Source organism: Leucoraja erinacea, chromosome 12 (genome assembly GCF_028641065.1).
Source record: "Leucoraja erinacea ecotype New England chromosome 12, Leri_hhj_1, whole genome shotgun sequence".
In the NCBI taxonomy this organism is placed as follows: domain Eukaryota; kingdom Metazoa; phylum Chordata; class Chondrichthyes; order Rajiformes; family Rajidae; genus Leucoraja; species Leucoraja erinaceus.
In genome coordinates, this window is record NC_073388.1 from 11,648,570 (window position 1) to 11,671,820 (window position 23,251).

Below are 23,251 nucleotides of genomic sequence, written 5' to 3' on the forward strand. Positions count from 1 at the left end.
AGAGGATGTTCCCACTAGTGAGACAGTCTAGGACCAGAGGGTACAACCACAAAATAAAAGGACGTCTCTTCAAAATGGAGATAAGGAGGAATTTCTTTAGTCAGATGGTGGTGGATCTGTGGAATTCATTGCCACAGACGGCGGTGGAGGCCAAGTCATTGGGTATTATTAAGGCGGAGATTGACAGATTCTTGATTAGTACGGGTGTCAAGGGTTATGGGGCGAAGGCAGGAGGATGGGGTTGAGAGGGAAAGGTACATCACCCATGGTTGAGTGGAGGAGTAGATCGATGGGCCGAATGACCTGATTCTGCTCCTATGTCTCATGAACTTATGAAAGGGGAGGGGGTTGGTTTTGGAGTTGGTGTATCTCTGCCATCATGTTGTTGGTGCTCTACTTCACGAAGAGGATGATCCTATGGATGTGTTCAAATGAAACCAGAACACTTTCTGAGGCTCAGACCTACTAATGCTACCACAACCAATGCCTCTAAGAATTAGATTAGGCACTCAGTTGTGGGAATAAAGAACACAAAATGTTTGGAGGATCTGACAGCATCTGTGGAGGGAATAAACAGGCGACATTTCCGTTTGGGCCCCTTCTTCAGACTGGTTGCAGAAGGAGCGGGAAGCTGGAAAAGAAAGATGGGACGGGAAAAGCCAGGCAAGTGCGTCTGCCTTCCGCAAAGACCGCTCCCTCCGTAACTCCCTTGTCAATTCTTCCCTTCCCTCCCATACCACCCCCTCCCCACGCTTTCCCTTGCAACCGCAAGAGATGCTCCACTTGTCGCTTTACCTCCCCCCTCGACTCCATTCAAGGACCCAAGCAGTCGTTCCAGGTGCGACAGAGGTTCACCTGCATCTCCTCCAACCTCATCTATTGCATCTGCTGCTCTAGATGTCAGCTGATCTACATTGGTGAGACCAAGCGGAGGCTTGGCGATCGTTTCGCCGAACACCTCCGCTCAGTCCGCATTAACCAACCTGACCTCCCGGTGGCTCAGCACTTCAACTCCCCCTCCCATTCCGTATCCGACCTCTCTGTCCTGGGTCTCTTCCATGGCCAGAGTGAGCAACACCGGAAATTGGAGGAACAGCACCCCATATTCCGCTTGGGGAGTCTGCATCCTGGGTGCATGAACATTGAATTCTCCCAATTTTGTTAGCCCTTGCTGTCTCCTCCCCTTCCTATCTCTCACGCAGCCCTCGGGCTCCTTCTCCTCCTATTTCCTTTCTTCTCCCCCCCCCCCCCCCCCCCCCCCCCCCCCCCCCCCCCCCCCCCCCCCCCACCCCCCCCCCCCCCACCCCCCATCTGTCTTTGGTTCAATTAATGGTTTTGTTTGAAGTGCTATAAAATAAATAGTATTATTATTATTATATTATATTATTTCCTTTGGTCTCCATAGAAGCCCTGCACCCAACTGAAGAAGGGTTTTGGCCCGAAACGTCGCCTATTTCCTTTGCTCCATAGATGCTCCTGCACCCACTGAGTTTCTCCAGCAGTTTTGTGTAGCAAGTGATAGGTGAAGATGGACACAACGGTTGGAGTAACTCAGCGAGTCAGCCAGAATCTCTGGAGAAAACGAATGGGTTACATTTCTTTCAGATTGAAGAAGAGTCCTGACCCGAAACGTTAGTCTGCAGAAGGGTCCCAACCTGAACTATCGGTCTGAAGAAGGGTCCCGTTTCGAAACGTCACCATCCCTTTCCTCCAGAGATGTTGCCTGACCCGCTGACGGACCTGATCCCGGTAGGCGGCGCGACTCTCGTCAGCAGCGGCCTCTGCAGCCCGTCTGCATTTTTATTATTTTTTGTCTATGTTTTTGTGTAGTTTTTGTTATTTTTTGTTGGGGTGTGTGTGTGGGGGGGTGGGGGTGGGGGGGGGGAGGCAGGGGGTAACTTTTAAATCTCTCCCTGCACGGGAGACCCGACCTTTTCTTTGTCGGGTCTCCGTTGTCGTTGGGGCTGCAGTGAGGAGCGGCCTCCAACAGGAGAAGACCGGGGGCTATGGTGCCGACGACTCACCTCACCGTCGCGGAGCTGGCCGAGTCCGGAGCAGGTGGAGCGGTGGTGGAGCGCTGCTGCTGCTGCGGCCCGACCTCCGGAGATTCGGAGGCTGCAACTGCGGGTCTGGCGGACGGCGGCACTGGGAGCCCGCGGGTCACTGGAGGGAGACCACTTTTCAGGGCTCCCGCAACGGCGACTTCTCCCGCCCGAGTTGCGAGGTCGAAGAGCTCCTGGAGCGGGGCCTTCCAGCACCGCCCCACGTGGCTTGGAATGGCCGCGGGACTCTGCGAGCGCACGCCGGGGGCTCTAACATCAAGAACCCGGTGTGCGACCTTGCACCACCCGGCGTGGCTTTAATGGCCGCGGGACAATCGCCATCGCCAGCCGGGGGCTTTGACTTTGACTCTGACATCGGGGGGGGGGGGGGGGGGGGGGGGAGAGTGCAGTGGAGAGATACGTTTTTTTTGACCTTCCATCACAGCGATGTGATGGATGTTTGTGTAAATTATGTTGTGTCTTGGGTCTATTTGTTTGTAATGTATGGCTGCAGAAACGGCATTTCGTTTGGACCTCAAGGGGTCCAAATGACAAATAAATTGAATCTTGAATCTTAAATCTTGAATCTTGACTTACGCCAGCACTTTTATCAATTTTTGCTACAAACCAGCATCTGCAGTTCCTTGTTTCTACAAGTGATAGGTGAATACAAGTGAAGGAAGTTTGTTTAGAAAATGGGTGGAGTAAATGGCAAAATTGTGGTTGTGGGCAAATTCTGGTTTGGAGCAATATTGATCCATTGTTAGATAATCTTTGGACTGGGTACTTTCAACCTGTGAGTATCACTCATTCCCTGTATAACATCCCCAACTAGCTCATTAGATCTGACAATCCATCTGTATATTAGTGAGTGGGAAGGAACTGCAGATGCTGGTTTACACCAACACAAAATGCTGGAGTAACTCAGCAGAAGAGGCAACATCCCTGGGGAAAAGGAATGGGTGACGTTTCGGCCTGATGAAGGGTCTCTCCCCAAAATGTCACCCCATTCCTACTCTCCAGAGGTGCTGCCCATCCCGCTGAGTTACTCCAGCACTTTGCTTCTATCTATATATTAGATTGGAATGTCATTATTCCATTGAAGCAGCCAAATAATTTCAAAGTCTTTCTTTAAAATTTTGATGTACAATACCCATTCATTAATCATTCAGTGAATTGGGAAATTATAAAATTGATATGCCACAGGAGGAGGTCATCTGGTCCAGTGAATCTATTCCTGTTCCCAGCAGAGTGATCACAGCAGTTTATGAGTCTGTTCTTTTCCCAGAAGCTATCCAATTTCCTTTGGAAGACATTAATTAATTTTGTTTCCACCGCTGCTAGAGATGATGAATTCTAGATCATAACAGCTCGCTGAAAACCAAAACACATTTTCACCACCTCCATCTTGGTTTTCTTTTGTAAATCAAAACTTTAAATCTTCTTTCCTTGTCCTTGATCCATCTGCCAATGTCAACAGCTTCTCTCTATTTATCCAATCTAAACCAGCCAAAATCACGTTCACAAGTCATAGAATTAGGCCATTCGGCCCATCGAGTCCACTCCACCATTCAATCATGGCTGATCTCTGCCTCCTAATTCCATTTTCCTGCCTTCTCCCCGTAACCCTTGACACCTGTTCTAATCAAGAATTTTTCTATCTCTGCCTTAAAAATGTCCACAGCCCTCTGTGTCAATGAGTTCCACAGATTATCTACCCTCAGACTAAAGAAGTTCCTCCTCACTTCCTTTCTGAAAAAGTGCCCTTTAATTCTGATGCTATGACCTCTGGTCCTCGACTCTCTCACCAGTGGAAGCATCCTTTCCACATTCACTCTATCTCTGCCTTTCATTATTCTCAACCTTCTAAACTCCAGCGAGTACAGGCCCAATGCTGCCACACGCTAATCATATGCTAACCCACTCATTCCTGGAATCATTCTAGTAAGCCTCCTCTGGACCCTCTCCAGAGCCAGCACATCCTTCTTCAGAAATGGGACCCAAATTTTCTCACGGTACTCTAAATACTGCCTGACCAACGCCTTATAGAGCCTCAGAATTACATCATTGTGTTTGTATTCCAGTCCTCTTGATATAAATGCTAGCAAGCTTGTAAATCTCCTCTCAATTACCTGTTTCTCAGGAGAACAACCCTTTCTTGGCCTGCCCAATCTCATAATAGAAATCCCCCATCATGGAAACATTACAGTTAACCTTTGAGTCCTCTGTAGGACCATTATTTTTTTCCCGAAGTTAGGTGATCAGAACTGGGCACAATATCAGAATTATGGCCTATTTTACTTTTCCTGGGAGTGGGAGATTGCAACCTTCACGTGGTCCGCCCTGTTTCAATGAATGCAATCAACCTGGCATGCACAATCAAATAAGATCAAATAGGACGAGTTGTCCTACAACTTTAGACTGTGCACGCCATACGCAAGAAGAAGAAGAAGTTTTCCAGGAACATTCATATCCATCTTGAGTTGGCTTTACTGATTGTAAAGGTAAACAGCATCTTCCTATGAACTACTCATAGGTCATAGAAACATAGAAACATAGAAAATAGGTGCAGGAGTAGGCCATTCGGCCCTTCGAGCCTGCACTGCCATTCAATATGACCATGGCTGATCATCCAACTCAGTATCCTGTACCTGCCTTCTCTCCATACCCCCTTATCCCTTTAGCCGCAAGGGCCACATCTCACTCCCTCTTAAATATAGAAGTAGGGCCTTCAGCCCACAAAATATGCTCTGACCATGTATCTACATTAATCCCATGTCACATCCCCATCAACTTCCCTCAGATTTTTCCGGTCACTTATAACCATATAATATAACCATATAACAATTACAGCACGTAAACAGGCCATCTCGACCCTTCTAGTCCGTGCCGAACACGTATTCTCCCCTAGTCCCATATACCTGCGTTCAGACCATAACCCTCCATTCCTTTCCCGTCCATATAACTATCCAATTTATTTTTAAATGATAAAAACAAACCTGCCTCCACCACCTTCACTGGAAGCTCATTCCACACAGCAACCACTCTCTGAGTAAAGACGTTCCCCCTCATGTTACCCCTAAACTTCTGTCCCTTAATTCTCGTCATGTCCCCTTGTTTGAATTCATGTCCCCTTGTTTAAATTAAACTCGAATTGAACTTGTATACGAGTTTCTTTAAGTTTAGTTTCGAGACACAGCACAGAAACAGGCCCGCCAGCCCACGGAGTCTGCGCTGACCAGCGATCCCCGTACACTAGCACCATGTATCCTACACACTATTGCCAATTCACAATTTTTACCGGAGCCAATTAACCCACAGGCCTGCACGCCTTTGGAATGTGGGAGGAACACGGAGCTCCCGGAGAAAACCCACACGGTCACGGGGAGACTCCGTAGAGACAGCACCCGGAGTCAGGATCAAACCCGGGTCTCTGGCGCTGTAAGGCAGCAACTCTACCACTGTGTGATGGTGCCACCCTAATTTACACAGGGCCACTGATCTACCAACAAATATGTATTTGGAATGTGGAAGGAAATTAAAGGAGCTGGAAGAAAACTATGCAGCCACAGGGAGAACCTGCACACAGACAGCATCTGAAGTCAGGATAGAGCCCAAGTGGCTGATGTTGTGAGGCAGCAGCTGTGCCAGTGCCACACCTCAATCAGGCTTATGATAACTCAAAAAGAGGAGAAAGCAACTTGGAACCTCATCTGCTGTATCCGTTGTTCAAGATGTGGACTCATATACATCGGCGACACCAAAGGTAGACTGAGCGATCCTTTTGCTGAACACCTTTGCTCAGTCCGCCTGAACCTACCTGATCTCCCGGTTGCTAAACACTTTAATTCCCCTTCCCATTCCCCTTCCCATTCCCACACACTGAACTTTCTGTCCTGGGTCTCCTCCATGGTCAGAGTGAGGCAAAACGCAAATTGGAGGAATAGCATCTCATTTTTTTGGTTGGGCAGTTTACGGCCCAGTGATATGAATCTCATTGAAGGGTTGGGACCCAAAACCTCACCCATTCCTCATCTCCAGAGGTGCTGCCTGTCCCGCTAAGTTACTCCAGCTTTTTGTGTCTATCTGTATAAGTTTCGAGCCCTTCCTCTGTCAACCTAAAAACATTTTAAAAGACATCAAGTGCTGGAGTAATGGCTTAGAAACCATACCAATACCTCTACTTCCTCTGAGGGCTGAGGAAGTTCGGCAAGTCCCCAACAACTCTCACCAACTTCTACAGATGCGCCGTAGAAAGCGTTTTATCGGGATGCATCACAGAGTGGTTTGGAACAGCTCCATCCAAGACGGCAAGAAATTGCAGCAAATTGTGGACGCAGCCCAGACCATCAAAAACCAACCTCAATTTAATTGACTCCATTTACACTTCATGCTGTCTTGGCAAGGCCACCAGCATAAGCAAAGATGAGCCTCACCCCGTTCACTCTCTTTTCTCCCCTCTCCCATCAGGCAAGTGGTACAGAATTGTGAAAATGCACACCTCCAGATTCAGGGACAGGTTCTCCCCAGCTGTTATCTGAACAGGCAACTGAACCATTCTATCAACAACTAGAGAGCGGTTCTGACCTACTATCTACCTCATTGGAGACCCTCGGACTATCTCTAATCAAACTTTACTGGACTTTATCTTACACTAAACACTATTCCCTTTACCATGTATCTGTGCATTGTAGATGGCTCGATTATAATCATGTATTGTCTTTCCGCTGAATGATTAGCACGCAACAAAAAGCTTTTCACTGTACCTCGGTACACGTGGCAATAAACTAAATTAAACTAAACTAACTCAGCAGATCAGGCACAATCTCTGGAGAACATGGATAGATGACCTTTCATGTTGAGGCCCATCTTCAGGCTGTAAAATACTTACTAAGCAAATCTAGAGCTAAACCCTTTTGCATAGAGCAGCCGTTACAAAAGAATTAATCTATTCTTCATTATCCAAGTACCTCCATTTACTTCACTGATGCCCATCTGTGTGATAACAGGACTGCTCAGCACAATTCTGTTAAAGTATGTGGCTCAACATCTATTATTACAACAAATATGGCATTTTCAAGCACAATTTATTTTGGTAGGTGAAGAAAGAACAAATGATCTTGCCTATTTTTTCATCTTCTTGAACCATTCTCCTCTCCTCATGTAGTGCCCGCATCCATCTTTGCTTTTCCTCCGGCTTCTTCACACAGAATAAGTGCACTTCCTCTGTCTCCTTGTTCTTTAGTTTGAAGGCATTCTTGGCATTAACATTAAATTCATCATCTCTTCCATCACCGACGTCTTTCATTTCATACTTGTCCATGTCAATTCTGCATTTGTAGTAAAGAATGTCCCGTCGTATCAAATCCTTGAGGAAAGAAATTCAGAAGCAGGTTTTAGAACAGAAACATACCACACTGCTGGAAAAAACATTGATGCAAGTTGGGAACCATGGTTTCTATTGTAAATGGTTCAGTAACCATTTGGTTCATTACTACTGATATTTTGTGTATACAGCTACACAGCATCATATCATGCAATGTAGACATTGATGGTATTCCCTGCAAGATGTCTGGTCACACCAAATGTTTTGCTTTTCCTTGTAATTGAAGTGACGAAGCAAACATTGAGTATAGAAATTGGAAGGTCATGTTGCAGTTATTTCAGACGTTGATGAGGCCACATTGATGGCATTGTGTTCAGCTGTGGTCACCATTTTATAGGCAAGATATTGTCAAGCTGGAAAGGGTGCAGAGAAGATTTACAAGGATGTTCCCAGGACTCAAGGGCCCGAGCTATAGGAGAGGTTGAGCAGGCTATGACTTTATTCCTTGGAGCAGAGGAGGATGAGGGGTGTTCTTGTAGAGGTGTACAAAGTCATGAGAAGAATAGATTAGGTAAATGTACAGAGTCCTTAGCCCAGAGTAGCGGAAATCAAGAACCATGGGACATACGTTTAAGGTGAGGGGGAAAAGATTTAATAGGAATCCGAGGGGTAACTTTTTTACACAAAGTGTGGTGGGTATGTGGAATGAGCTGCCGGAGGAGGTAGTTGAGGCAGGTACTGTCCCAACATGTAAGAAACATTTAGGTAGTTTTAGAGGGTTATAGGCCAAATGCAGTCAGGTGGGATGAGTGGAGATGGGGCATGTTGGTCGCCATGGGCAAGTTAGCTCCAAGGGGCTGTTTCCGTGCTGTATGACTCTATGACTCTATAACATACAACACAACCTACAGGAATACAGTAGTGATGTTTCAATGTCCCTCTATATGTCATCCAGAAATCTGGACCAATACATTGACAGATGATACATAAGCTTGAAACTATGCATCACTAAACTCAGGAACAGCTTCTTCCCCTCTGTGATCAGACTTCTGAATGGTCCCTCCATAAGCCTAGGGTTCAGTTCTGATCCTCCAACCTACCTTATTGCAGACATTGAACATTTTCTCTGGAACTGTTATGCTACAATCTATTCTGCAGTCTGGTATCTTTCCCTTTACCTTTTAGTACTTACGTTTGATTTGATCGTATTTATCAGTGGTATTTCATTTGATTTGATTGGATAGAACACAAATAAGAGCTTTTCGCTGTACCTCAGTACACATGTGACAATAATGAACATTAGCCTATATTAGCAAAAATATGCTCAAATCCAATAATGGAATGTTAAGAGTTTGCAAACACAAAATGCTGGAGTAACTCAGTTGGGTCAGGCAGCATCTCTGGTGAATATGAATAGGTGGCATTTCGGGCCGGGATCCTTCTTCAGACAAGCATTAAAAAGTCCATAAGACACAGGAGCTGAATGAGGCCAATCGGTCCATCAAGTCTGTTCTGTTATTCGATCATGGCTGATCTGTTTTTAACCCTCTTAACCCCATTCTCCTGCCTTCTCCCAGTGACCTTTGGCTCCCTCACTAATCAAGAACCTCTCAATCTCTGTTTAGAAACATAGAAACATAGAAACATAGAAAATAGGTGCAGGAGTAGGCCATTCGGCCCTTTGAATATGATCATGGCTGATCATCCAACTCAGTATCCTGTACCTGCCTCTTCTCCATACCCCCTGATCCCTTTTGCCACAAGGGCCACATCTAACTCCCTCTTAAATATAGCCAATGAACTGGCCTCAACTACCTTCTGCGGGAGAGAATTCCACAAATTCACCACTCTCTGTGTGAAAAATATTTTCGTTATGTTTAGATTAGAGATACAATGTGTGGAAACAGGCCCTTCGGCCCACCGAGTCCGCGCCGACCAGCAATCACCTCGTACATTAGCACTATCCTACACACTAGGGAGAATTTACAGAGGCTCATTAACCCTACAAACTTGTACGTCTTTGGGATGTTTGGGAGGAAACCGGAGCACCCAGAGAAAGCCCACATGGTCACAGGGAGAAAATACAAACTCCGTACAGACAGCACCCATAGCCAAAATCGATCGAGGGTCTCTTGCGCTGTAAGGCAGCAACTCTATCGCTGAGTCACTGTGCCGCCCTGCTTTAATCGCGATAAAATGCCTTCCACAGCTGTCTGTGGCAATGAAATCCAGAGATTCACCACCCTTTGGCTAAGGAAGTTCCTCCTCACCTCCATTCTAAAAAGAGTTTTAATTCAGTTTAAAAACCTGTATCTTGCCTATAAATCTGCCCTGACATTTTTTTTTATTAAGCCCAAGTGATTCACCATGAATGGAGATCTTTAATTTTAGCACAAAACCTCAGTCCTGTTTCACCATATTGACTTCTAATTGCCACTGAAGATTCTACCATGCCATTTATTTACACTGAATCACCACCGTGTAAAAGGCTCACTGCCACTTTGTCACTAATGATACAAATTGAGAATGAATAATTTTAAGGTATGTACCAAAGGGGTAAAGGGCAAGAGAGAAAATAAAGACTGGTTACAAGCTTGTGCTTTTAAGACTTGGCAGCAGTAATGATCTAACAGAAAATTGTTTGCAAAGCAGTTGCAAATGCCACCCAATTTTGAGGTTGGCACTATTGATTTCAGACTGATAGAAAATCACGATCCCTTCCAAGCTTGCTGCAAAATCTTCCATCTCCTGGTGCATAGAGCATAGAACAGCACAGGAACAGGCCCTTCAGCCCACCCTGCCTGTGCTGAACGTGATGCAGAGTTAAACTGCTCTCCTCTGCCTGCACGTGATTCCATACCCCTTCATTCCCTGAATATTCACGTGCCAATTAAAATTCATACGTTCACAAGTCACAGGAGCAGAAGTAGGTACATTCGGCCCATCGAGACTCGGGCGGCAGTGTTGAATTCCTACCACACTCTATATTTTGCTCAAAATTCCAGCATCTGCAGTTTCTTGAGTCTACATGGAGATGGTGATCTTGTTAAGCATCTGCTGCCTTGTCTCTTTTGAGGGATAGAGAGAGAGGGAGGTGCTGGTGAAGAATCCTGCATTCAGTGACTCTTGTAGATGAGCACTGCAGCCAATATGTTAACCAATCACTAATAATTAATCGCTTGCAATATCCAAGACTCTACCACGAAAAGTACAGTCAAACTCCCCTTCACTTGTTAATGGAAAGATGCACTCAAATGAAGTATAACGTAGATCTATTATTCCCAAAAGTTTCCCTAAAGTTATTGATTCTACTGTGGCCTGCAACCAATAATCTTCTCATATGAACTTTAGCAATTGGTTTAAACATGAGACCCTTCTTTTAGCCTCCATTCATACGGAAATCAAATACTTAAAACATGCAATGCATGTGGAGCCATGGCGCAGCGGGTAGAGCTGCTGCCTCACTACTCCAGAGACCCGATTTCGATCCTGACCTCGAACGCTGTCTGTGTGGAGTTTGCATGCATTCTCCCTGTGATTCCTAGTTAGTGGGTTCCCTCCGGATGCTCCGCTTTCCTCGCCCATCCCAAAGACGCGTGGGTGTGTAGATTAATTGGTCTCTGTAAATTGCCGCAAGTGTGGAGGGAGCGGATGAGAAAGTGGGATAAGATGGAAGCAGTGTGAACAGGTGATCAATGATCGGCACAGACTTGGTGGGCCGAAGGGCCTGTTTCCACGCTATATCTCTAAATTAAACTAAACTAAACTGAAACATGTCACCTTATGGTTTGTATGGCTCACAGTTCTGGTCAGGTGGTGCCTTGAAACTTTAGTTCATCAAGTCAGGGTAAAGAAAGAGCATTTCTTATCTTTTTGACCCAATTTTCTCTGACCAGAGACTACTGGGTCGTATCTTGTGGGAATATTCCAATACCACACTAAAAAATGGCTAACGAGTGAACATGGGCATGAAATGATGGCCGTGCTTTCAGCATTCTGCTGCTATTATCCACTTCACGCTCCTCTTACAGCAGGAGAGAGAAACTCACCTTTGATCACAAATTCAGTATCACTGCTTTGATTAGATAGTAATCACAATCACGTAAAGAGTTCAGAATGTCCCTATGGATGCCACAAAAGCAAGATCTAACACACACAAAAATATCAAATGCACAGAATATTTAAAGCTGCCTTTCCTTTGGTATTATTTTTATAGTTATAGAGTGATGTTGTGTGGAAACAGGCCCTTCAGCCCAACTTGCCCACACCGGCCAACATGTCCCAGCTACACTAGTTCAACCTGCCTGCCCTTGGTCCATATCCCTCCAAACCTGTCCTATCCATGTACCTGTCTAACCTTTTCTTAGATTTTGGGATAGTCCCAGCCTCAACTTCCTCCTCTGACAGCTTGTTCCATACACCCACCACTCTTTATGGGAAAAAGTTACACCTCAGATTCCTATTAAATCTTTTCCCCTTCACCTTGAACCTATGTCCTCTGGTCCTCAATTCCCCTACTCTGGGCAAGAGACTCTATACATCTACCCGATCTATTCCTCTCACGATCTTCTACACCTCTATAAGATAACCCCGCATCCTCCTGCGCTCCAAGGAATTACACCCCTCATCCTCCTGCGCTCCAAGGAACCCAGCCTACTCAACCTCTCCCTATAGCTCACACCCTCTAGACCTGGCAACATCCTCGTAAATCTTTTCTGTACTCTTTCAAGCTTGACAATATCTATCCTTAAACATGGTGCCCAGAACGGAACACAATATTCTAAATGTCTTATACAGTCAGAGTGGAGCACACACACACACACACACACACACACACACACACACACACGCACGCACACGCACACGCACACGCACACACGCACACGCACACGCACACGCGCACACACACACACACACACACACACACACACACACACACACACACACACACACAACTCCAGGTTTGGTCTCACTAGGGCTCTGTACAACTGCAGAAGGACCTCTTTGCTCCTATACTCGATTCCTCTTGTTATAACGGCCAACATGCCATTTGCTTTCTTCACTGCCTGCTGTACCTGCATGCTTACTTTCATAGACTGATGTACAAGGACCCCCAGATCCCATTATACTTCCCCTTTTCCCAACTTGACGCCATTTAGATAGTAAGCCATTAACACCTCCCAACACACACTATGGACAATATATTTTCCTTTGATACTAAGCCAATTAACCTATAAACCTGTACGTCATTGGCGTGTGAGAGGAAACGAAGCGAAGAAACGAAGAGAAAACCCTCGCAGGACACGGGGAGAACATACAAACTCCGTACAGGCAGGCACCCGTTGTCAGGATCGCACCCGGGTCTCTGGCGCTGTACCATTTCACCACCGTGCCATCATGGTGCCAACCAAGTTTCAAAATACTTAATTATTTACTGATGGGCAAAAGGATGTGATTAGGACAGATGTACTGTGCTTGGATACAGACGGCACAGGATAAAAGGTACTGAACATACCAAGGAGGAAAGACTAAGAAGCAAAAATCTTCAAGAAGACATGATCAGTGAGATGGGCAGACAGATGGCAGAGGGAAGTTAATATGCTTAAGTGTGAGATGGTACATTTTCAGAAGGAAGAAACAAAGAGTGGAACCATATGCTTATTGAAAAAACACTGAAGAATGAGAATAAATAAAGAACTAGGCATTCATATATAATTCACTGAGAGTATAGGTGCATCATAATTTTAAAAATCCTCAACATTTAGGATTTTATGAGTAAGGAAATGGAGCACAAGACTAAATTATATATACATATATATAAGATGTTGGCAAAATAAACCATGCAGATGCTGGAAATCTAAAATGAAAACAAAATGGTGAAAATGTACAGCAGGTCAGGCAGCAGCTGTATAGATAGAGATGAAGTCATCAATGCAGGACAATGGGTTGACATAAAGTGTCCAGCTGTGTTAAAAGCCCGCAGGTTCACTCGTAAGGTTTAGTTTAGTTTAGAGATACAGCGTGGAAACAGGCCCTTCGGCCCACCGAGTCCGCACCGAGCTGTGATCCCCATTAACCCTACCCTACACACACCAGGGACAATTTTACATTTATACAAGCCAATTAACCTACAAACCTGGAAGCCTTTGGAGTGTGGGAGGAAACTGAAGATCTTGGAGAAAACCCACGCAGGTTGCGGGGAGAACGCATAAACTCCGTACAGACAACACCTGTAGTCAGGATTGAACTTGGATCTCTGGCGCTGTAAGGCGGAACTCTACCGCTGCGCCACCGTGTCACCCTAAAATCTAAAATCTAATTAAAATCTAAATAATAAATGGTTTATCCAAACAGTAGAGCATTGCCTTCTGGTGGAATTGAGTAAAATTATTCTTTGAGTGTCTTAAAGATTGCGCTGGGCTTTTTATACACGCATTGTTCCTTAACCCAGGTCTCTGGGCCCCTTTATAACCATAACCATCAAGCAGTGTAAACGAGTAACAATTTCTGGCAAACTAACTTAATTCAGACCAATTTAGTCAAAATTGAAATCCCGCTGGAGGCTATCAAAGCTGTTCCCTGGTAGTTCCAAGATCTGATTAGGAGCAACAGTTCAGACTCAATCTCGGGCAGAGCACATTTTCCTGCAATCGCTACAAATAATAGAACCGAACTGTGATCATAGATCCGTTCCCATGTGGCTATTAAACAGTTAAAGTTGATAAACTTGTTATATGTGGGAAAACCCATACTGGGTTTCTAAATTGTGTTTTACTATGAAACATAGAAACATAGAAAATGGGTGCAGGAGTAGGCCATTCGGCCCTTCGAGCCTGCACCGCCATTCAATTTGATCATGGCTAATCATCCAACTCAGTATCCTCTACCTGCCTTCTCTCCATACCCCCTGATCCCTTTAGCCACAAGGGCCACATCTAACTCCCTCTTAAATATAGCCAATGAACTGGCCTCAACTTCCTTCTGTGGCAGAGAATTCCAGAGATTCACCACTCTCTGTGTAAAAAAATATTTTCTCATCTCGGTCCTAAAAGACTTCCCCCTTATCCTTAAACTGTGACCCCGTTCTGGACTTCCCCAACATCGGGAATAATCTTCCTGCATCTAGCCTGTCCAACCCCTTAAGAATTTTGTAAATTTCTATAAGATTCCCCCTCAATCTCCTAAATTCTAGCGAGTACAAGCCTAGTCTATCCAGTCTTTCTTCGTATGAAAGTCCTGACATCCCATAGTTGGATGTATAACTAAGTTTCTATAAGATCCCCCCCTCAATCTTCTAAATTCTAGCGAGTACAAGCCAAGTCTATCCAGTCTTTCTTCGTATGAAAGTCCTGCCATCCCAGGAATCAGTCTGGTGAACCTTCTCTTTACTCCCTCTATGGCAAGAATTTCTTTCCTCAGATTAGGAGACCAAAACTCGCAATACTCCAGGTGTGGTCTCACCAAGACCCTGTACAACTGCAGTAGAACGTCCCTGTTCCTATACTCAAATCCTTTTGCTATGAATGCTAACATACCATCCACTTTCTTCACTGCCTGCTGCACCTGCATGCCTACTTTCAATGACACCCAGGTCTCGTTGCATCTCCCCTTTTCCTAATCAGCCACCATTCAGATAATAGTCTACTTTCCTGTTTTTGCCACCAAAGTGGATAACCTCACATTTATTCACATTATACTGTACTGCATCTACCATGAATGCAGCATTGAAAACACAAAATGCATTTTACTTTCTATTTTGCCAATCACTTCCCCTCCTCTGCAAGGGGAGCTTTTGATTGTGCCAGAAAGATGAAGGGAGGACCTCGTTGAAATGAATGAAAGGCCTGGATACAGTGAGTGTTTTAGTGAATGTTTCCACTACTGGGAGAGTCTGGGACCAGAGGGCACAGCCTCACAATAAAAGGATGTACTTTTAGAAAGGAGGTGAAGTGGATTGCAAAGGGTGGTGAATCTGTGGAATTAGACAGGCTGCGGAGGCCAAGTCAATGGATATTTTCAAGGCGGAGATTGACAGGTTCTTGTTTAGTTCAATGTTACATAGAAACATAGAAAATAGGTGCAGAAGGAGGCCATTTGGCCCTTCCTGCCAGCACCGCCATTCATTGTGATCATGGCTGATCGTCCCCTATCAATAACCCGTGCCTGCCTTCTCCCCATATTCCTTGACTCCACTAGCCCCTAGAGTTCTATCTAACACTCTCTTAAATCCATCCAATGATTTGGCCTCCACTGCCCTCTGTTACAGGAAGAAGGCAGGAGAATAGGGTTGAGAGGGAAAGATAGATCAGCCATGATTAAATGGCGAAGTAGATTCAATGGGCCGAATGGCCTAATTTTGCTCCTATGGATTATGAATGTTCAGTTATACAGATTTCCACTGTATGAGAGAGCATTTAACAGAGGAGAATAAGGGGTTAGTATATTCTCCTCTCTCAAGTGCCTATTCTGCATCTTTGATGACTGCTGCAGCTCGCTAAGTCAATCTGCTCTTCTAAGTTTTTATAATTATCTTTGTAATTTTCGTGCCAGGTTATTTCCATGCACACACACAGCAGCTCAGATAAGCTTGGCTCTTCCCTCATCCAATATCCACATGTGTGCCATCAATAGATAGATAGATAGATAGATAGATAGATCCTTTATCATCAAGAAAGCAGGCTGGCTGTGGCTGATGCTGTCATTATGTCCGTTCCTGTACAATCCAGTGATCACACACATTTGGTTAACAGGATCCCCACAGGAAATAAAAGCAAAATAAAGAAAAATGAGGGGTTGTTGGCCAAGGCTACAACGAATGGTCAGGAAAGGCTTGATTTTAAAGAGAAGCATCAGTGCGGGATACAGAGGCAGACAGCATAGCGGGGGCGGCACAGTGGCACCATGAGTTGAGGCATTGCCTCACCAGGCCACGGCCCCAGAGGTTCTGGTTCGATCCCAACCTTGGCTGCTGATTGTGTGGAGTTTGAATCTTCTCCATGTGGTACATTAAATGTTGTACCCCTTAACTTTTATTGGGGGGGGGGGGGGGGGGGGGGGGGGGGGGGGGGGTGGGGGGGGGGGCACAGTGGGTAGAGCGGTAGAGTTGCTGCCTCACTGCGCCAGAGACCCGAGATCGATTCTGACTATGGGTGCGGGCTGTGAGGTGTTTATGCGCTGTACCTCTAAACTAAACTAAACAAAACAGAAAACCAGTTTTTCATTCCCTGACATTCAATGGCATTATCATCAGTGAATCCCTTACTATCAACACCTTTTTTTTCCATACAAAATGATTTTATTCAGAACAAACAAAAATACAAATTAGTAACACGATCAAAGAATGCCTATATTGGCATTTTACAAACAAAGTTATCAAATTAAAATATTAACATTTTTATCAATTATACATTCGACCTCCTGCGGCACTATCACTACCTTGGGAGTCACTATTGACCAGAGATTGAAGTAGAGTAACCATATGGCTCAGGAGTTAATTGGTCCTTCCCTCTAACTAACGTTCTCTGTTCCCCTTCATAGTTAAATCGACTGGATTCACTTCTCCGCCAAATGTCAAAGACGAGAAACAACTACTCGTTTGTCGAAGATTTGAGAGGGCTTGAGTCAGCATGCAAACCGACAGCCCGCACCTTCAAGTGAAAGAACATTTGGAGATTTTGTTTTTAAGCACATTCTTTCAGGTGTGATCATGAAATCTCTACGTTTTGTGATGTTACATTTATTGGGGTTAAACACTTCATGCCTGTTACAGAATTAATAGATTTACATGTTGGGTTTAATTTACTAATCAGAAGGCATTAAGGCTTAATAAAAACAAGCAATCCACCTATAATTAACATTATTTTTTAAATGCGTAGCAATTATGATCCATGGTCGACTGTGGATGGCAAGTAACACCACAGAAAAATACTCAAACACCTATGAGAGGCAGTTCCAGTAAAGCACGGCACAGTGTAGTGTGGATGAGATGGACACAAAATGTTGGAGTAACTCAGCGGGACAGGCAGCATCTCTGGAGAGAAGGAATGGGTGATGTTTTGGGTCAAGACTCTTCTTCATAGTTAGATCTGTTGTGCTCAAAACTGTCAGTTCATTTCATTGCAAAAAAAACCTCTTTACCTCAGCATGGATTCAGAATTGGAACTAGTAATATAGGCTAACAGCCAAGGACTGTGGCATTATCAAAGATGCAGTTCCACAGATTAAATGTGTAGTGATCAGCCATGATCACATTGAATGGCGGTGCTGGCTTGAAGGGCCGAATGGCCTACTCCTGCACCTATTGTCCATTGTCTATTCAACATTAATATGAGCTTTTGTTTGCCTGTTCTAGCTCCTTAAATAGATGTTCATTATTCATGCAAAATTTGAAGAGGAGAATAACATTTCTTTGGTCTTAGCCTGTGTTTCTTCCTGAATCAACATTTCTCCAAAAGCGGTCACGGTGGCACAGAGGTGGAGTTGCTGCCTTACAATGAATGCAGCGCCGGAGATCTGGGTTCGATCCTGACTACGGGTGCTGTCTGTACGGAGTTTGTACGTTCTCCCCGTGACCTGTGTGGATTTTCTCCGAGATCTTCGGTTTCCTCCCACACTCCAAAGACGTACAGGTTTGTAGGTTTATTGACTTGGTATATGACAAAATCGTCCCTCGTGTGTGTAGGATAGTGTTAATGTGCGGGGATCGCTGGTCGGCGTGGACCCGTTGGGCCAAACGGCCTGTTTCCGCGCTGTATTTCTAACTAAACTAAACAAACAAATGCCATTTAAAGTATGAACAAAATAAATAGAAATTGGGAATAAATCAATCAGTCAAGCCTGCAACGTCCATGCAATAAAATAGTTGTGCATCCCATTCTTCAAGTCTACTTTCCTATCCAATCTCCATCTTTAGTTTAGTTTAGTTTAGAGATACAGCGCAGTTGTGGCCTACCGAGTTGGCATCGACCTGCGATCCCTGTACACTAACGTTATCCTACACACACTATGGACAACTGACAGTTATACCAAGCCAATTAACCTACAAACCTGTACGTCTTTGGAGTGTGGGATGAAACCGGAGTCCCGGAGAAAACCCACGCAGGTCACGGGGAGAACGTACAAACTCCGTACAGATAAGCACTCTTGGTCAGAATCGAATCCGAGCCTCTGGCGCTGTAAGGCAGCAACTCTACTGCTGTGCCACCATGCCCGCCTTTTCAAAAAGGCCCCAAAGTGCAGGAGTAACTCAGCAGGTCAGGCAGCATCTCTGGAGAACATGGATAGGTGACATTTATGCCCCTGTCCCACTCAGGAAACCTGAACTGAAACCTCTGGAGACTTTGCGCCCCGCCCAAGGTTTCCGTGCGGTTCCCGTGGGTTGCAGGTGGTTGCCGGAGGTTGCAGGTAGTGGAAGCAGGTAGGGAGACTGACAAAAAACCTCCGGGAACCGCACAGAAACCTTGGGTGGGGCACAAAGTCTCCAGAGGTTTCCTAAGTGGGACAGGGGCATTAGTGTCCAGATCCTTCTTCAGACTGATGGTAGGGGAGAGAAGAAAGTTAGAAGAGGGGGGAGGCAAGGCCAAGTGTGGCAGGTAAGAGGTGGACGCAGGCGAGGGAGGTTTTTTTAGATAAACAGATGGTTGGAGCAAAGCCATGAGATAAAAGCAGAAGGAGTGAGACAGGGTTAACGTTCTGTTAAGTATTGACTTGATTTCTAAAACAAGACTGTGAAGCCAGGAATACATCTTTCTCACATTCAGATCTGTTCATATTCATTTGTTATATTTTCATGGATATTTTCCCTGGTCAAAGACATTTCCTTCACTTCTATATTTATCCCATCGTCACCAAGTGATTATCCATTTTTTTCTGAGCAAATAAACTTAACAGTGGATTAACTACGCTTGCTTTTCTCTGCACGGTGCATCTGCCACTCTATAGGCAGATGCCAAGATTTTGCTTGGATAAGTCTATTAATTGGGAAAGATCAGTACTTGGCATTAGAAACTACGTGGATCACACAGAAGCTCACTGGGCTTAGCCAGCGAACAGCTGTGAAACACAGATCAAGGAAGTTCTTGCCTGGGTCTTTAATCTGGGCTGAGTAGATCTTGGCTGGAATAGTTATAGTGATACTGCAATATTGCTCAGTGCGATGAACCAGAAGGGAAATAGCAATCGAGATTGCACCTCATTTGCATTATTGAGCGGCATAAGTGGGTGGTATTGTAGATAGTGAAGATGGTTGTCAAAGATTGCAGCAGGATCTTGATCGGTTGGGCTGGAGGGTTTAGTGATCTCTCTCTGTCTCTCTGTGTCTGTCTCTGTCTCTCTCTCTAAGTCTCTGTCTATCTCTGTCTCTTTGTCTGTCTCTTTGTGTCTCTCTCTCTCTCTCTCTCTCTCTCTCTCTCTCTCTCTCTCTCTCTCTCTCTCTCTCTCTCTCTCTCTCGCTGTGTCTCTATCTCTCCTTGTCTGAAGAAGGGTCTCGACCCGAAACATCACCCATTCCTTCTCTCCAGAGAAGCTGCCTGTCCCACTGAGTTACTCCAGCATTTTGTGTCTACCTTCTCCGTCTCTCTGTCTCTCTCTGTCTCTGTCTCTTCCTGTCTCTCACTCTCTCCCCTTTTCTTTTGGTGGGTTGATGGAATTTAATACAGAGAAAAGTGAGGTGTTGCATTTTGGAAAGTCTAACATGGGCAGAACCTATACAGTGAATGGTAATGCTCTGGAGTGTGTTGTGGAGCAGAGGGATCTGGGTGTCTGGGTATATAGTTTTGACTTCCGGCACGTTGGCCCTCATCAGTCAGAGTACTGAGTTTAGAAGCTGGGAGGTCATGTTGCAGTTATACAAGACCACATTATTGGGTTCAGTTTTGGGCACCATGTTAAAGGAAAGATGTTGTCAAGCTGGCAAGGGTGCAGAGAAGATCTACGAGGATGTTGTCAGGACTGGAGAGCCTGAACTATAGGGGGAGGTTGAGCAGGGTAGGACTCTACTCCTTGGAGCACAGAAGGATGAGAGGTGCACAAAATCATGAGAGGAACAGATTAGGTAAACACACAGATTCTCTTGCCTAGGGGAAGGGGAAGCGGGAAGCAGAGGATATATGATTTGTGCAAGGGATAAAGATTTAATAAGAACCTGAGGGTTAACTTTCTTACAAAAAGGGTGGTGGGTAGATGGAACGAGCTGCTAGAGGGGGGAGTCAAAGCAGTTTCTATTGCAACATTTAAGAAACATTTGGGCAGGTACATGGATGGGACAGGTTTAGAGGGATATGGGCAAATTGCAGGCAGGTGGGATTGGTGTATATGGGACATGTTGGTCGGTGTGGACAAGATGTGCTGAAGGGCCTGTTTCCTCGCTCTAAGACTCATTGGTTCCATGACAGACTAGATATGCGGATGGTCGATATTGAGAGAACTACCCTGAAGCCTACCTTAGTTAAACAGTACGACACCTGGAATCAAGATTAATACTGAGATTATGGAGTATGGAACCACCGACCACAAAGAAGTGGACAATTTAAAGGAATAATAGAGGACAGGAAACAAGCAGAGGAAAATTGTTGTTCACTGTATAAAATATATTGAAATAAGTTTATGTGCCTTCCTTTGAGAAGGTATCTTCAAATTCGGAAACAAAAGCAATGAAAATATAAATAACAAACATTTCATACAAATGTAATTGTGGTGAATAATTTATGCCTGACAATCTGTGAATGCCAGCTTAGGTATATGCCAATTACACCCACCATCTTATGTGATCTTTAAAATTCAGGAAAATACGGGAAATTCAATTCATATTTTGCAAAAAACTTATTTTTCTCATTAACTTGCTAAAAAAAAACATGAAATTAAACTCGCTTTTACAGCGCAAAATCAGTCCTAGGCAATTCTGAGAAGCTGGAAAAACATGTTTGAAGGATATGCCCAACTTCAGTACCACTGTAAAAGGTCCCCCCCTACAATATGCTGTTCTGCCTCTCCTAAAAGTGTACCTGCATTTCCTGTGATAATTATCTCACAAGTAAAGTTAGGTCCCTTTCCAGCTGTAACATGTGGGTAGCACAGTGGCGCAGCGGTAGAGTTGCTGCCTTACAGCGCTTGCAGCACAAGAGACCCGGGTTCGATCCCGACTATGGGTGCTGTCTGTACGGAGTTTGTATGTTCTCCCCGTGACCGCATGGGTTTCTCCGAGATCTCTGGTTTCCTCCCACACTCCAAAGGCGTGGAAGTTTGTAGGTTAATTGGTTTGGGTTTGTATACTTGGTATAACTGTAAATTGTGTGTAGGCGTGTGTTTTAATGTGTGGGAATCACTGGTCGGCGTGGACTCGATGGGCCGAAGGGCCTGTTTCCATGCTGCATCTCTAATACAGCTAACGCACCTGGCGTAAATGATGTACTATGGCTAACATACCTGGTGTAAATACCAAGAGGAGCTCCACCTTCATCCCTCTGCTTCCCTCCACAGATGCTGCTTGACCTCCTCACTTCAAAAGTTCATGAGTTGTAGGAGCAGAATTAGGCCATTCTGCCCATCAAGCCTACTCCGCCATTCAATCATGGCCAATCTGTCTTTCCCTCTTAACCTTATTCTCCTGCCTTCTCCCCATAACCCCTGGCAGCCGTACTGATCAAGAGCCTATCGACCTCCACCTTAAAAAATCCAATGACTTGGCCTCCACAGCCTTCTGTGGCAATGAATTCCACAGATTCACACCCTCTGACTAAAGAAATTCCTCCTCATCTCCTTTCTAACTCATTTATTTTATTTTGAGGCTACGGCCTCTTGTTCTAGACTCTCCCACCAGCGGAAACATCCTCTCCGCATCTACTCCCAGGCCTTTCACTATTCGGTAGGATCCAATGAGGTGCCCCCCCACCCCTTCGGCAGCTTGTTTTTTTTTTCTCCCTCTCAAGATTCCAGTTTCCGCAATCTCTTGTGTCTCCACATTTTCTATATTTTCAGCATGCCCTCGTCTCAGTAAAAACATTTTGAAAGAACATTCTCCTGTTCTGAAGGAGGTACTCGCCGTAACAAATCAATCTGGAACTGTGTTGAGGCAGCACAGGGTCTTCTAATGCATTTCACTCGGGGCAAAGGGACCTGAAGCTACATGAAGCAGAAGGCCTATATTTTGAGCTGCAATCGATCCCTGGATCTATTTTAGTGCTGAACCCGCCACAAATTCTGATTCTGAGACAGAATGTTCCCCCTGATGCTATGATCTTTCTCTCATCATGCAAGCCCTGCAGGGCTGATCAATAGATGCATTAACTTTTTAAAAGAACCTTTAATCAATCACATTTTTTTTTAACCACTTTAGATAGTGCCTGTGCTCAGAATTCTCAAAGCAGGTGAGCAGTTTTACTGCTCGGCTGAATCTGTGTCCTTTGTAATTTCTGTGTCCTATATAATTTTTTCTGTTGTTTTCAGAGCAAATAGTGCTTTGTAAAATCTTTGGAGGCATGACATTAGCGCATTGAACTGCTGGCTGTATTTAATTGTGTTGCCCACTGATACGGGTGACAGATTTACAATGATCGTGTTCCACAGAATCAGCTGCCACGTCGAGGTTACCATGGGAAAATCTGCTTGGCAACAGTTACATGGCAACAGGGAGAGCAGGGAGTTGTAATGACTGTCACCTTGGGTCACCTATTCATCCCCTTGAACTAAATTCCCCATGATGAGTTTGGTTCCCATAAGCGTGTCCCGGCATTTTAACATTGCACTCTCCCAGTTGGAAGTTAGAGTCATAGAGTTTTACAGTACAGAAACAGTCCCTTCGGCCCAACTCGTCCATACTGATCAAAATGCTCTGTCTAATCTAGTCCTGGTTGCCCATGTTTGACCCATATCCCTCTAAACCTGTACT

The 23,251-nt window shown here is 44.9% G+C and overlaps 1 protein-coding gene across 5 annotated transcripts in view; it reads right to left on the reverse strand.

Moving 5' to 3' along the window:
* arhgef9a (Cdc42 guanine nucleotide exchange factor (GEF) 9a) overlaps positions 1-23,251 on the reverse strand; it is a 270,953-nt gene that overhangs the window by 44,982 nt on the left and 202,720 nt on the right. For all 5 annotated transcript variants that reach the window (XM_055643574.1, XM_055643577.1, XM_055643576.1 and 2 more), the window contains one exon: positions 7,167-7,410. In XM_055643574.1, coding sequence (XP_055499549.1) covers positions 7,167-7,410 — 244 coding nt within the window. The remainder of the gene's footprint in view (positions 1-7,166; positions 7,411-23,251) is intronic.